This window comes from Oncorhynchus mykiss, chromosome 27 (assembly GCF_057628025.1).
Source record: "Oncorhynchus mykiss isolate SJ-2025 chromosome 27, ASM5762802v1, whole genome shotgun sequence".
NCBI lineage: Eukaryota > Metazoa > Chordata > Actinopteri > Salmoniformes > Salmonidae > Oncorhynchus > Oncorhynchus mykiss.
In genome coordinates this window covers 22,686,112-22,700,707 of record NC_143048.1, presented here as the reverse complement: position 1 = coordinate 22,700,707, position 14,596 = coordinate 22,686,112, and the positions used below count along the sequence as shown (strand labels likewise).

The following is a 14,596-nucleotide window of genomic DNA, read 5'->3' as shown; positions in this document are numbered from 1 at the left end:
CAGCCAGGCTAATGATGTGTTTTCAAAGAGGAGAGGAGAGGAAAGGACATGTCGCAATGAGAGAAGGAGTTTAACTCCATGACTGCATTAACGAGATCCTAGTTTAAGGTCCAACCTCTTGTTACACAGCAATGATAAGAATAGGTCATTGATTTTACTTAATTCAAACTTGACCAGCCGTTAAGTATGGTACAGTAAGTAAATGAAAAGGGCAGTAGGTTTGTGTGAACCACTGGGAGTAAGTTTGTGTGAACCATTTAAAAAAAAAACTTTATTTAACCAGGTAGGCCAGTTGAGAACAAGTTCTCATTTACAACGGCGACCTGGCCAAGATAAAGCAAAGCAGTGCGACAAAATCAACAACGCAGAGTTACACATGGGATAAACAAACATCCAGTCAATAACACAATAGAAAAATATGTATACAGTGTGTGCAAATGAAGTAAGGAGGTAAGGCAATAAATAGGCCATAGTGGCGAAGAAATGACCATTTAGCAATTAACACTGGAGTGATAGCTGTGCAGAGGAGGATGTGCAAGTAGAAATACTGGTGTGCAAAAGAGCAGAAAAACAAAAACAAATATGGGGATGAGGTAGGTAGTGGGCTATTTAAAGATGGGCTGTGTACAGCTGAGGCGATCGGTAAGCTGCTCTGACAGCTGACGCTTAAAGTTAGTGAGGGAGATATTGGTCTCCAACTTCAGTGATTTTTGCAATTTCTGTTCCTGTCATTAGCTGCAGAGAACCTGAAGGAAAGGCGGACAAATGTGGAATTTGGCTTTGTGGACGACCAGTGAAATATATCTGCTGGAACGTGTGCTATGGGTGGGTGCTGCTATGGTGACCAATGAGCTGAGAAAAGGTGGCGCTTTACCTAGCAAAGACTTATAGATGACCTGGATCCAGTGGGTTTGGCGACGAATATGTAGCGAGGGACAGCCAATGAGAGCATACAGGTCGCAGTGGTGGGTAGTATATGGGACTTTGGTGACAAATCGGATGGCACTGTGATAGACTACATCCAATTTGCTGAGTAGAGTGTTGGAGGCTATTTTGTAAATTACATTGCCGAAGTCAAGGATCGGTAGGATAGTCAGTTTTACGAGGGTATGTTTTGCAGCATGAGTGAAGGATGCTTTGTTGCGAAATAGGAAACCGATTCTAGATTTAATTTTGGATTAGAGATGCTTAATATGAGTCTGGAAGGAGAGTTTACAGTCTAGGCAGACACCTAGGTATTTATAGTTGTCCGCATATTCTAAGTCAGAACCGTCCAGAGTAGTGATGCTAGTTGGGCTGGTGCGGGCAGCGATTGGTTGATGCTAGTGCAGTATGCCACAGGATGTTTTTGTGCTGGTCAAGGGCAGTCAAGTGAATCAAGGGCTATATCTGATCTTAGTTCTACATTTTTTGAAAGGGGAATGCTTATTTAAGATGGTGAGGAAAGCACTTTTAAAGAACAACCAGGTTTCCTCTACTGACGGGATGAGGTCAATATCCTTCCAGGATACCCGGGCCAGGTTGATTAGAAAGGCCTGCTTGGCCTCCCGGGTGGCGCAGTGGTCTAAGGCACTGCATTCCAGTACTAGCTATTCCACCAGAGACTCTGGGTTCGAGCCCCGGCTCTGTCGCAGCCGGCCGCGACCGGGAGGTCCATGGGGCGACGCACAATTGGCCTAGAGTCGTCCGGGTTAGGGAGGGTTTGGCCGGTAAGGATATCCTTGTCTCATTGCGCACTAGCGACTCCTGTGGCGGGCCGGGCGCAGTGCACGCTAACCAGGTCGTCAGGTGCACGGTGTTTCCTCCGACACATGTGTGTGGCTGGCTTCCGGGTTGGATGTGCGCTGTGTTAAGAAGCAGTGCAGCTTGGTTGGGTTGTGTTTCGGAGGAAGCATGGCTTTCGACCTTCGTCTCTCCCAAGCCCGTAAGGGAGTTGTAGCGATGAGACAAGATAGTAACTATTAACAATTGGATACCGCAAAGTTGGGGAGAAAAAGGAGGGTAAAATTCAAAATGGACGCAGGCAATGAGGCAGTGATCATTGAGCTCCTGGTTGAAAAGAGCAGAGGTGTATTTAAAGGGCAGATTATTCAGGATTATATCTATGAGGGTGCCCATGTTTACTAGATTGTAAGACGGCCGGGGTGTAAGCATATCCCAGTTTAGGTCACCTAACAGTACAAACTCTGAAGATAGATGGGGGGCAATCAATTCACATATGGTGTCCAGGGCACAGCTGGGAGCTGAGGGGGGTCTATAACAAGTGGCAACAGTGAGAGACTTATTCCTGGAGAGATAGATTTTTAAAAGTAGAAGCTCGAACTGTTTGGGCACAGACCTGGATAGTATGACAGAACTCTGCAGACTATCTCTGCAGTAGATTGCAACTCTTCAGCAGTTCTATCGTGATGGAAAATGTTGTAGTTGGGGATGGAAATGTCCACATTTTTGGTGGCCTTCCTAAACCAGGATTCAGACACGGCTAGGAAATCAGGGTTGGTGGAGTGTGCTAAAGCAGTGAATAAAGCAAACTTAGGGAGGAGACTTCTGATGTTAACATGCATGAACCCAAGGCTTTCACGGTTATAGAAGTCAACAAATGAGAGCGCCTGGGGTCACACAGGGCCTGGGTTAACCTCTACATGACCAGAGGAACATAGGAGGAGTAGGATGAGGGTACAGCTAAAGGCTATAAGAACTGGTCATCTAGTGCGTTGGGAACAGAGAATAAAAGGAGCAGATTTCTGGGAGTGGTAGGATAGATTCAAGGCATAACGTACCGCCAAGGGTATGGTAGGGTGCGAGTACAGTGGAGGTAAACCTAGGCATTGAGTGACGATGAGAGAGGTTGCATCTGGAGGCACAAGTTAAGCTAGCTGAGGTCTCCGCATGTGTGGAGGGTGGGACAAAGGAGCTATCTAAGGCATGTTGAGTGAGACAAGGGGCTCCGCAGTATAAATAAAACAATGAGAGCTACCCTAAACAACAGTATACAAGGCATATTGACATTGGAGAGAGGCATAAAGCAATCACAGCTGCTGATTAGGAGAGCTAAGACAACAACGGGTAAGACAACAACAGGGTAAACAGCTAAGGGGTAAGCAGCTAACAGGTAAACAGCTAACGGGTAAATGGCAATGAATGAGCAGAGAGGGTCAGTTAGCTACACACAGGGCCTGAGTTCGAGGCTGGGGCCAATAGATAAACAAAATGAAGTACCGTGTTAATGAACAGTCCAGCAGATATCAGCTGTGTAGCCGAGTGATCATAGGGTCCAATGAGCAGCAACAGATGAAACAGGGAGCCATTCAGTAGTCGTTACTACGCTAGGCGAGAGGGAGACAGGGCACTCAGAAAGCTAGCGGGCCGGGGCTAGCAGATGGGTCTTCACCGACATCCACGATACAGAGGCCGGATGAGAGCACATCGGCCGAATTACATCAGCAGACCAGTCGTGATGGATTGAGGTATTGTAGTTGAGGTAGTACAGCTGTGCCCTGTACTTCGTTGGCTAGCAAGGGAGATGTGCCTAGCTCGAGGCTAGCTCGAGGCTAACTGGTGCTTTCTTCTGGACAGGGGTGTTAGCCACAATAGCCACTCGGTAGTAGCTAGCTAGCTGCGATGATCTGGTGTAATGGTCCACTGTTTGTGGCAGGAATCCGGTGATGTAGTGGAGAAAAGCAGTCTGATATTCTCAGGGCTGATATCACGCTGTGCAGACTGGCAGTCATGCGATGAATACAACAGGACCTTGCAGTGAAATGCTTACTGACGAGACCCTAACCAACAAGGCAGTTAAAACATTTTTTTTAATTGATAAGATTAAGAAATAAAAGTAACAAGTTATTAAAGAGCAGCAGTAAAATAACAATAGCGAGACTATATACAGGGCGGTACCGGTACAGAGTCAGTGCGCGGGGGCACCGGTTAGTTGAGGTAATATGTACATGTAGGTAGAGTTATTAAAGTGACTATGCATAGATCATAACAACAGAGAGTAGCAACAGTGTAAAAGAGGAGGAGGGGGGCAATGCAAATAGTCTGGGTAACCATTTCATTAGATGTTCAGGAGTCTTATGGCTTGGGGGTAGAAGCTGTTTAGAAGCCTCTTGGACCAAGACTTGGTACTCCGGTACCACCGGTACTAGGGTGGCTGGAGTCTTTGACAATTTTTAGGGCCTTCCTCTGACACCGCCTGGTATAGAGATCCTGGATGGTAGGAAGCTTGGCACCAGTGATGTACTGGGTTGTACGCACTACCCTCTGTAGTGCCTTGCGGTCAGAGGCCGAGCAGTTGCCATACCAGGCAGTGATGCAACCAGTCAGGATGCTCTCGATGGTGCAGCTGTAGAACCTTTTGAGGATCTGAGGACCTATGCCAAATATTTTCAGTCTCCTGAGATGGAACAGGTTTTGTCGTGCCCTCTTCACGACTGTCTTGGTGTGCTTTGACCATTTGACCGTTAGTTTGTGGGTGATGTGGACACCAAGGAACTTGAAGCTCTCAACCTGCTCCACTGCAGCCCCGTTGATGAGAATGGGGGCCCTCTTTTTCCTGTAGTCCACAATCATCTCCTTTGTCTTGATCACATTGAGTGAAAGGTTGTTGTCCTGGCACCACACAGCCAGGTCTCTGACATCCTTCCTATAGGCTGTCTCGTCGTTGATAAGACTGTTGTGTCATCAGCAAGCTTAATGATGGTGTTGGAGTCATGCCTGGCCGTGCAGTCATGAGTGAACAGGGAGTACAGGAGGGGACCGAGCACACACCCCTGAGGGGCCCCTGTGTTGAGGATCAGCGTGGCAGATGTGCTGTTACCTACACTTAACATCTGGGGGCGGCCCATCAGGAAGTACAGGATCCAGTTCAGAAGGAGGTGTTTAGTCACAGGGTCCTTAGCTGGTTAATTAGCTTTGAGGGCACTATGGTGTTGAACGCTGAGCTGTAGTCAATGAACAGCATTCTCACATAGGTGTTCCTTTTGTCCAGGTGGGAAAGGGCAGTTTGGGAGCAATAGAGATTTCATCATCTGTGGATCTGTTGGGGCAGTAATCAAATGGAGTGGGTTTAGTGTTTGTGGGATTATGGCATTGACGTGAGCCATGACCAGCCTTTCAAAGCACTTCATGGCTACAGACGTGAGAGCTACGGGTCGGTAGTCATTAAGGCAGGTTACCTTAGTGTTCTTGGGCACAGGCACTATAGTGGTCTGCGACAGGTAGCCAAGAGGTTAGAGCGTTGGACTAGTAACCGACATGTTTCAAGATCGAATTCCCGAGCTGACAAGGTAAAAATCTGTTGTTTTGCCCCTGAACAAGGCAGTTAACCCTATTCCTAGGCCGGCATTGGAAATAAGAATTTGTTCTTAACTGACTTGCCTAGTTAAATAAAGAAAAAAACGGGGAAAAAAACATGTTGGTATTACAGACTCGGACAGGGAGAGGTTCAAAATGTCAGTGAAGACACTTGCCAGTTGGTCAGCGCATGCTCGCAGTACACGTCCTGGTAATCCATCTGGCCCTGCAGCCTTGTAAATGTTGACCTGTTTAAAGGTCTAACTCACATCGGCTGCGGAGAGCGTGATCACACAGTTTTCTGGAACAGCTGATGCTCTCATGCATGTTTCAGTGTTACTTGCCTCGAAGCGAACATAGAAGTAATGTAGCTCGTCTGGTAGGCTTGTGTCACTGGGCAGCTCTAGGCTGTGCTTCCCTTTGTAGTCTGTAATAGTTTTCAAGCCCTGCCACATCCGACGAGTGTCGGAGTACAATTCGATCTTAGCCCCGTATTGATGCTTTGTCTGTTTGATGGTTCGTCTGAGAGCATAGTGGGATTTCTTATAAGCTTCCGGGTTAGAATCCTGCTCCTTGAAAGTGGCAGCTCTAGCCTTTAGCTCAGTGCGAATGTTGCCTGTAATCCATGACTTCTGGTTGGGGTATGTACGTACGGTCACTGTGGGGATGACATAATCGATGCACTTATTGATGATGTACTCCTCAATGCCATCGGAGGAATCCCGGAACATATTCCAGTCTGTGCTCACAAAACAGTCCTGTAGCTTAGCATCTGCTTCATCTGACCACTTTTTATTGATCTAGTCACTGGTGCTTCCTGCTTAAATATTTCCTTGCAAGCAGGAATCAGGAGGATAGAATTATGGTCAGATTTGCCAAATGGAGGGCGAGGAAGAGCTTTGCATGCGTCTCTGTGTGGGGAGTATAGGTGGTCCAGAGTTATTTTTCCTCTGGTTGCACATTTAACATGCTGATAGAAATTAGGTAAAACTGATTTAAGTTTCCCTGCATTAAAGTCCCCGGCTACTAGGAGCGCTGCCTCTGGTTTAGCGTTTGCTTGTTTGCTTATGGCGCAATACAGCTCATTCAATGCTATTTTAGTGCCAGCCTCTTACTGTGGTGGTATGTAAACAGCTACGAAAAATACAGATGAAAACTCTCTTGGTAGATAGTGTGGTCTATGGCTTATCATGAGATACTCTACCTCAGGCGAGCAATAGCTTGAGACTTCCTTAGATATTGTGCATGAGCTGATATTTATAAAAATACATAGCCCGCCACCCCTTGTCTTACCAGATGCCGCTGTTCTGTCCTGCTGGTACAGAGTATTTTGTATTTGTATTTTTTTTATTTCACCTTTAACCAGGTAGGCCAGTTGAGAACAAGTTCTCATTTACAACTGCGACCTGGCCAAGATAAAGCAAAGCAGTGCAACAAAAACAACAGCACAGAGTTACACATAAACAAACGTACAGTCAATAACCCAAAATAAAATAAAAATAGAAAAATCTATGTACAGTGTGCGCAAATGTGAAAGAGTAGGGAGGTAGGCAATAAATAGGCCATAGAGGCAAAAATAATGACAATTTAGCATTAATACTAGAGTGATATATGTACAGACAATGATGTGCAAGTAGAGATACTGGGGTGGAAAAGAGCAAGAGGCTAAGTAATAATATGGGGATGAGGTAGTCGGGTGTGCTATTTACAGATTGGCTGTGTAAAGGTACAGTGATCGGTAAGCTGCTCTGACAGCTGATGCTTAAAGTTAGAGAGGGAGATATGACTCCAGCTTCAGAGATGTTTGCAATTCTTTCCAGTCATTGGCAGGAGAGAACTGGAAGAAAAGGCAGCCAAAGAAAGTGTTGGCTTTGGGGATGACCAGTGCAATATACCTGCTGGAGTACGTGCTACTGGTGGGTGTTCAGTTGAAGAGCATGCATTTAGTTTTACTAGCATCTAAGAGCAGTTGGAGGCCACGGAAGGAGTGTTGTATGGCATTGAAGCTCGTTTGGAGGGTTGTTAGCACAGTGTCCGAAGAAGAGCCAGATGTATACAGAATCGTGTCGTCTGCAAAGAGGTGGATCAGAGAATCACCAGCAGCAAGAGCGATATCATTGATATATACAGAAAAAAAGAGTTGGCCCGAGAATTGAGCCCTGTGGCACCCCCATAGAGACTGCCAGAGGTCTGGACAACAGGCCCTCCGATTTGAGACACTGAACTCTATCTGAGAAGAAGTTGGTGAACCAGGCGAGGCAGTCATTTGAGAAGCCAAGGCTATTGAGTCTGCCGATAAGAATGTGTTATTGACAGAGTCAAAAGACTTGGCAAGGTCGATGAAGACGGCTGCACAGTACTGGCTGGCGGTTTATGATATCGTTTAGGACCTAAAGCGTGGCTGAGGTGCACCCATGACCAGCTCGGAAACCAGATTGCATAGTGGAGAAGGTATGGTGGGATTCGAAATGGTCGGTGATCTGTTTATTAACTTGACTTTCAAAGATTTTAGAAAGGCAGGGCAGGATGGATATAGGTCTTTAACAGTTTGGGTCTAAAGTGTCACCCCCTTTGAAGAAGGGGATGACCACGGCAGCTTTCCAATCTTTGGGGATCTCAGACGATACGAAAGAGAGGTTGAATAGGCTAGTAATAGGTGTTGCAACAATTTTGGCGGATAATTTTAGAAAGAGAGTGTCCAGATTGTCTAGCCCAGCTGATTTGTAGGGATCCAGATTTTGTGGCTCTTTCAGAACATCAGCTGTTTGGATTTGGGTGAAGGAGAAGCAGGGGGGTGGGAGTTGGGCAAGTTGTTGCAGGGGTGTTGAGGTGTTGGCCGGGGTAGGGGTAGCCAGGTGGAAAGCACGGCCAGCCGTGAAAAAATGCTTATTGAAATGATCGATTATCATATATTTATCGGTGGTGACAGTGTTTCCTATCCTCAGTGCAGTGGGCAGCTGGGAGGAGGTGCTCTTATTCTCTCTCTTATTAAACATTTTGGAATTAGTGCTACAGGTAGTATAACCAGCCAGCTGTATGTTGATAGTGTCGTTGTTCAGCCACGACTCCATGAAGCATAAGATATTACATTTTGAATGTCCCGTTGGTAGTTTAATCTTGTTGGTAGGTCATCGATTTTATTCTCCAAAGATTACATGTTTGCTAGCAGAATGGTAGGAAGTAGGGGTTTATTCGATCGGCTATGAATTCTCAGAAGGCAGACTGCCCTACTGCCCCTTTTTCTCCGCCTCCTCTTCACGCAAATTACGGGGATCTGGGCCTGTTCCCGATAAAACAGTATATCGTTCGCGTCGGGCTTGTCAGACTCGTTAAAGGCAAAAAAGGATTCTGCCAGTCCGTGGTGAGTAATCAAAGTTATTTTTGGTAGAGACGTAGTGCACTATATAGGGAATAAGGTGCCATTTTAGACACAACCCCTTACTGTACTGGGTGGCTGCTCTGGTCTCTTTTCATTGCTCTCTAATTACCAAGTTAAAAGGCTGTCAGTGGTCAGGATGGGTTTTAATAGGTCATGACACCCTGGCTGGTTTGAATCACTCTGTGAGGGTCTGAGGACACCATGAGCAAGATACACATAATACAAGCGCACACAAACACCCAGTTACATTTGACATTTTAGTAATTTAGCAGATGCTCTTATCCAGAGGGACTTACAGCAGCAATTAGGGTCAAGTGCCTTGCTCAAGGGCACATGGATAGATTTTTCAACATGTCAGTTCGGGGATTCAAAACAGCAACCTTTCGGTTACAGGCCAAATCTTTTAACAGATAGGCTACCTGCTGCTCATTTGCATGCAAGCACACATAACCACAATCCACAGCACAAATAATAGTATACATGATCTGAATTCCAGTCTCAATAGTCAGGACACAGACACACATACATTTAGGGGGGGGGGGGGGGGGGGGGGTGTTACCTGTCGGAGCACAAACGCAGCTACATCAGTGGACTCCCAGTAGGAGGCATGGAAGAGATGAGGCAGTGCCACAGTGGGGAAGGAGGTCAGCACGTCTGGACAATACAGAGAATAGTCCAACCTCTTAGAGCCCCACCAGCTACTGGAAACTGAGGCAGACGCGCACGCACGCACGCACGCACACACACACACACACACACACACACACAGAGGAAGAGAGAGAAACACACAGAAGGAAGATAATTAACACAGGCATATCAAGATAAGGTTTTCTTCGAGTTATTTAAAGTGATTTGTGGGTACTAATTGGTATTATTCATCTGGTCTTTTAGCCACTGCAGTATTAGATTTGAAATAGAAGTAGGTTAATGTGAGGTAAAATCTGGAGAGGCAAAGTTGGGTCTCATGAGTCTGGCTATATCTACCCACCATAGATAATTGATTAAATAATGTACAAAGCGTAGCCCGAATGTGACCTTTTGTTCTGATTGCTAATGAGCAGTCTCCACCCCCTTCTCTCTCTCTCTCTATGCCCCCCTCTCTCTCTATGTATCTTTCCCTCTTGTTCTCTCTCCACCTCTTTCTCTCTCTCTATCTTTCTCTCTCCCGTGCCCTCTATCTCTTGCCTTTCTCTCCCTCTCTGCCTGTCTCTCTTTTGTTCTCTCTCCCACTCACTGTTGGTGATGATACTACTCATCCGGCCAACAGAGCAGAAGGACGTCTCACTGTCCATGCTGGACACACTGGCCCTGCGCCCTCCTCCTCCCCTCCCACTGTCTGTTTCAGGGGAAGGGGGCACGGTCGGGGCACCAGGACTGGGCTCTGCCTCCAGGAACACCTCTGGGTGGCTCTGGATACCATCAGCTAGAGAGTGAGGGGGAGAGGGGGAGAGAGAGAAAGAGAGAGAAAGAGAGATAGGTAGAAAGAGTTAGAGAGAGGGAGAGGGAGTTCAATTAAATAACAATGAACTAGTAACGTTCTCTGTGAATCAATACTGTACATGGTCTAATAGGAGAGTATGTGGTATTGGCTTGTTCTGTGTGTCCCAGAGGAAGGCCTTGGACACACACATTGTCAGGTAATTAGGTTGGGTTGTAATGATCCAGGGATTGTGACCGATGGTGATGACCAATCAACATACCCAACCCCAGGAGCTGAGAGAGAGAGGTCAGTGAGGGAAACTGTTAACAACTACACTACAGCCCAGATGGCCCTAGTTACTCATCACCTTTAACCCTGTATGTTTGGATGGATGTGTTTGTTTTGTCCCCCCACTGTACAGGCATTATTTGCTCTGTAGACCTGTAGATGGAAGGAGGAAACTTGTATTTGCCCTGTGATATATATGGTTGTATCAGAGAACATGGAAATAAAGGATAGTCTCTAAGCGACATGGCATAGTAGTAGCAGATCACATAAATAATATAATTCTTAGAGAGACAAGTGACCACTCCTTCTGTTTAATTATACATTTATGTTGAACTTCACAGGAGCCTCTCTGGAATAAAGAAGGAGGGAGGGAGGGAGGGAGGGAGGGAGGGAGGGCAAGAGAAAGAGTGATGAAGAGAAAAGAGAGAGACAGATAGACTACAAGGGAAATGTGTCATTTCCAAGACATTTTTATTTTATTTTATTTTATTTTACCTTTATTTAACCAGGTAGGCAAGTTGAGAACAATTTCTCATTTACAATTGCGACCTGGCCAAGATAAAGCAAAGCAGTTCGACAGATACAACAACACAGAGTTACACATGGAGTAAAACAAACATACAGTCAATAATAAAGTATAAACAAGTCTATACACAATGTGAGCAAATGAGGTGAGAAGGGAGGTAAAGGCAAAAAAGGCCTTGGTGGCAAGGTAAATACAATATAGCAAGTAAAACACTGGAATGGTAGTTTTGCAATGGAAGAATGTGCAAAGTAGAAATAAAAATAATGGGGTGCAAAGGAGCAAAATAAATAAATTAATTAAATACAGTTGGGAAAGAGGTAGTTGATAGGGCTAAATTATAGGTGGGCTATGTACAGGTGCAGTAATCTGTGAGCTGCTCTGACAGTTGGTGCTTGAAGCTAGTGAGGGAGATAAGTGTTTCCAGTTTCAGAGATTTTTGTAGTTCGTTCCAGTCATTGGCAGCAGAGAACTGGAAAGAGAGGCGGCCAAAGAAAGAATTGGTTTTGGGGGTGACTAGAGAGATATACCTGCTGGAGCGTGTGCTACAGGTGGGAGATGCTATGGTGACCAGCGAGCTGAGATAAGGGGGGACTTTACCTAGCAGGGTCTTGTAGATGACATGGAGCCAGTGGGTTTGGCGACGAGTATGAAGCGAGGGCCAGCCAACGAGAGCGTACAGGTCGCAATGGTGGGTAGTATATGGGGCTTTGGTGACAAAACGGATTGCACTGTGATAGACTGCATCCAATTTGTTGAGTAGGGTATTGGAGGCTATTTTGTAAATTACATCGCCAAAGTCGAGGATTGGTAGGATGGTCAGTTTTACAAGGGTATGTTTGGCAGCATGAGTGAAGGATGCTTTGTTGCGAAATAGGAAGCCAATTCTAGATTTAACTTTGGATTGGAGATGTTTGATATGGGTCTGGAAGGAGAGTTTACAGTCTAACCAGACACCTAAGTATTTGTAGTTGTCCACGTATTCTAAGTCAGAGCCGTCCAGAGTAGTGATGTTGGACAGGCGGGTAGGTGCAGGTAGCGATCGGTTGAAGAGCATGCATTTAGTTTTACTTGTATTTAAGAGCAATTGAAGGAGAGTTGTATGGCATTGAAGCTTGCCTGGAGGGTTGTTAACACAGTGTCCAAAGAAGGGCCGGAAGTATACAGAATGGTGTCGTCTGCGTAGAGGTGGCTCAGAGACTCACCAGCAGCAAGAGCGACCTCATTGATGTATACAGAGAAGAGAGTCGGTCCAAGAATTGAACCCTGTGGCACCCCCATAGAGACTGCCAGAGGTCCGGACAACAGACCCTCCGATTTGACACACTGAACTCTATCAGAGAAGTAGTTGGTGAACCAGGCGAGGCAATCATTTGAGAAACCAAGGCTGTTGAGTCTGCCGATGAGGATGTGGTGATTGACAGAGTCGAAAGCCTTGGCCAGATCAATGAATACGGCTGCACAGTAATGTTTCTTATCGATGGCGGTTAAGATATCGTTTAGGACCTTGAGCGTGGCTGAGGTGCACCCATGACCAGCTCTGAAACCAGATTGCATAGCAGAGAAGGTATGGTGAGATTCAAAATGGTCGGTAATCTGTTTGTTGACTTGGCTTTCGAAGACCTTAGAAAGGCATGGTAGGATAGATATAGGTCTGTAGCAGTTTGGGTCAAGAGTGTCCCCCCCTTTGAAGAGGGGGATGACCGCAGCTGCTTTCCAATCTTTGGGAATCTCAGACGACACGAAAGAGAGGTTGAACAGGCTAGTAATAGGGGTGGCAACAATTTCGGCAGATAATTTTAGAAAGAAAGGATCCAGATTGTCTAGCCCGGCTGATTTGTAGGGGTCCAGATTTTGCAGCTCTTTCAGAACATCAGCTGAATGGATTTGGGAGAAGGAGAAATGGGGAAGGCTTGGGCGAGTTGCTGTTGGGGGTGCAGTGCTGTTGACAGGGGTAGGAGTAGCCAGGTGGAAAGCATGGCCAGCAGTAGAAAAATGCTTATTGAAATTTTCAATTATGGTGGATTTATCAGTGGTGACAGTGTTTCCTATCTTCAGTGCAGTGGGCAGCTGGGAGGAGGTGTTCTTATTCTCCATGGACTTTACAGTGTCCCAGAACTTTTTTGAGCTAGTGTTGCAAGAAGCAAATTTCTGCTTGAAAAAGCTAGCCTTGGCTTTTCTAACTGCCTGTGTATAATGGTTTCTAGCTTCCCTGAACAGCTGCATATCACGGGGGCTGTTCGATGCTAATGCAGAACGCCATAGGATGTTTTTGTGTTGGTTAAGGGCAGTCAGGTCTGGGGAGAACCAAGGGCTATATCTGTTCCTGGTTCTAAATTTCTTGAATGGGGCATGTTTATTTAAGATGGTTAGGAAGGCATTTAAAAAAAATATCCAGGCATCCTCTACTGACGGGATGAGGTCAATATCCTTCCAGGATACCCCGGCCAGGTCGATTAGAAAGGCCTGCTCGCTGAAGTGTTTCAGGGAGCGTTTTACAGTGATGAGAGGAGGTCGTTTGACCGCTGACCCAATACGGATGCAGGCAATGAGGCAGTGATCGCTGAGATCTTGGTTGAAGACAGCAGAGGTGTATTTAGAGGGGAAGTTGGTTAGGATGATATCTATGAGGGTGCCCATGTTTAAGGCTTTGGGGAGGTACCTGGTAGGTTCATTGATAATTTGTGTGAGATTGAGGGCATCAAGTTTAGATTGTAGGATGGCTGGGGTGTTAAGCATGTTCCAGTTTAGGTCGCCTAGCAGCACGAGCTCTGAAGATAGATGGGGGGCAATCAGTTCACATATGGTGTCCAGAGCACAGCTGGGGGCAGAGGGTGGTCTATAGCAGGCGGCAACGGTGAGAGACTTGTTTTTAGAGAGGTGGATTTTTAAAAGTAGAAGTTCAAATTGTTTGGGTACAGACCTGGATAGTAGGACAGAACTCTGCAGGCTATCTTTGCAGTAGATTGCAACACCGCCCCCTTTGGCAGTTCTATCTTGTCTGAAAATGTTGTAGTTTGGAATTAAAATGTCTGAATTTTTGGTGGTCTTCCTAAGCCAGGATTCAGACACAGCTAGAACATCCGGGTTGGCAGAGTGTGCTAAAGCAGTGAATAGAACAAACTTAGGGAGGAGGCTTCTAATGTTAACATGCATGAAATGTTGAGGCCAATGTATTTTCTCTTCATCCAACTCAACTCAACTGTTCATTCTACTTGTATTTGTTCTTTTCCCCTTATTTTAGAAAGAGTTGTAATCCATTTTCTTCTATTTCCTTTTCATTCTATATGTCTGTAATAGCTTGACAATATGTTACCCGTTTCAGGAAACTAGGTGTATGTCACAAGTCACTACCTCACAGGAGAGCCGTTTGAACGGAAACTTTTTTTTAAATCAAAATGTTTTTTGGGGGCAGAAATGCCTTCTCGAACACGTGAACTTTCATGTGCCTTAATAACAAACTTGCATGCCATCTGTAAATACAAATAAAATTGTTAAATAACGAGCCTAGTTGGTTAAGCCACAGAAAAAGCCAGCAACCTTCCCGCTACCCATGATTGGCTGAGATAATGAGTGGGCTGGACAAGCTGAGAGATGAGTTTGGATTGGTCTGCCATATAGCACGCTTCTGTCTATTTGAGCTGGTCAGTTTGTGTAGGTGTTGGGAAATGATGATTAAATGACTGAACAA

At 45.8% G+C, this 14,596-nt stretch overlaps 1 protein-coding gene across 2 annotated transcripts in view; it reads right to left on the bottom strand.

Moving 5' to 3' along the window:
- LOC110507771 (membrane-associated phosphatidylinositol transfer protein 3) overlaps positions 1-14,596 on the bottom strand; it is a 146,760-nt gene that overhangs the window by 27,823 nt on the left and 104,341 nt on the right. For both annotated transcript variants that reach the window (XM_036965164.2, XM_036965165.2), the window contains exons 11-12: positions 9,909-10,097; positions 9,234-9,382 (exon numbers count right to left, since the gene is read on the bottom strand). In XM_036965164.2, the coding sequence (XP_036821059.1) occupies positions 9,234-9,382; positions 9,909-10,097 (338 nt within the window). The remainder of the gene's footprint in view (positions 1-9,233; positions 9,383-9,908; positions 10,098-14,596) is intronic.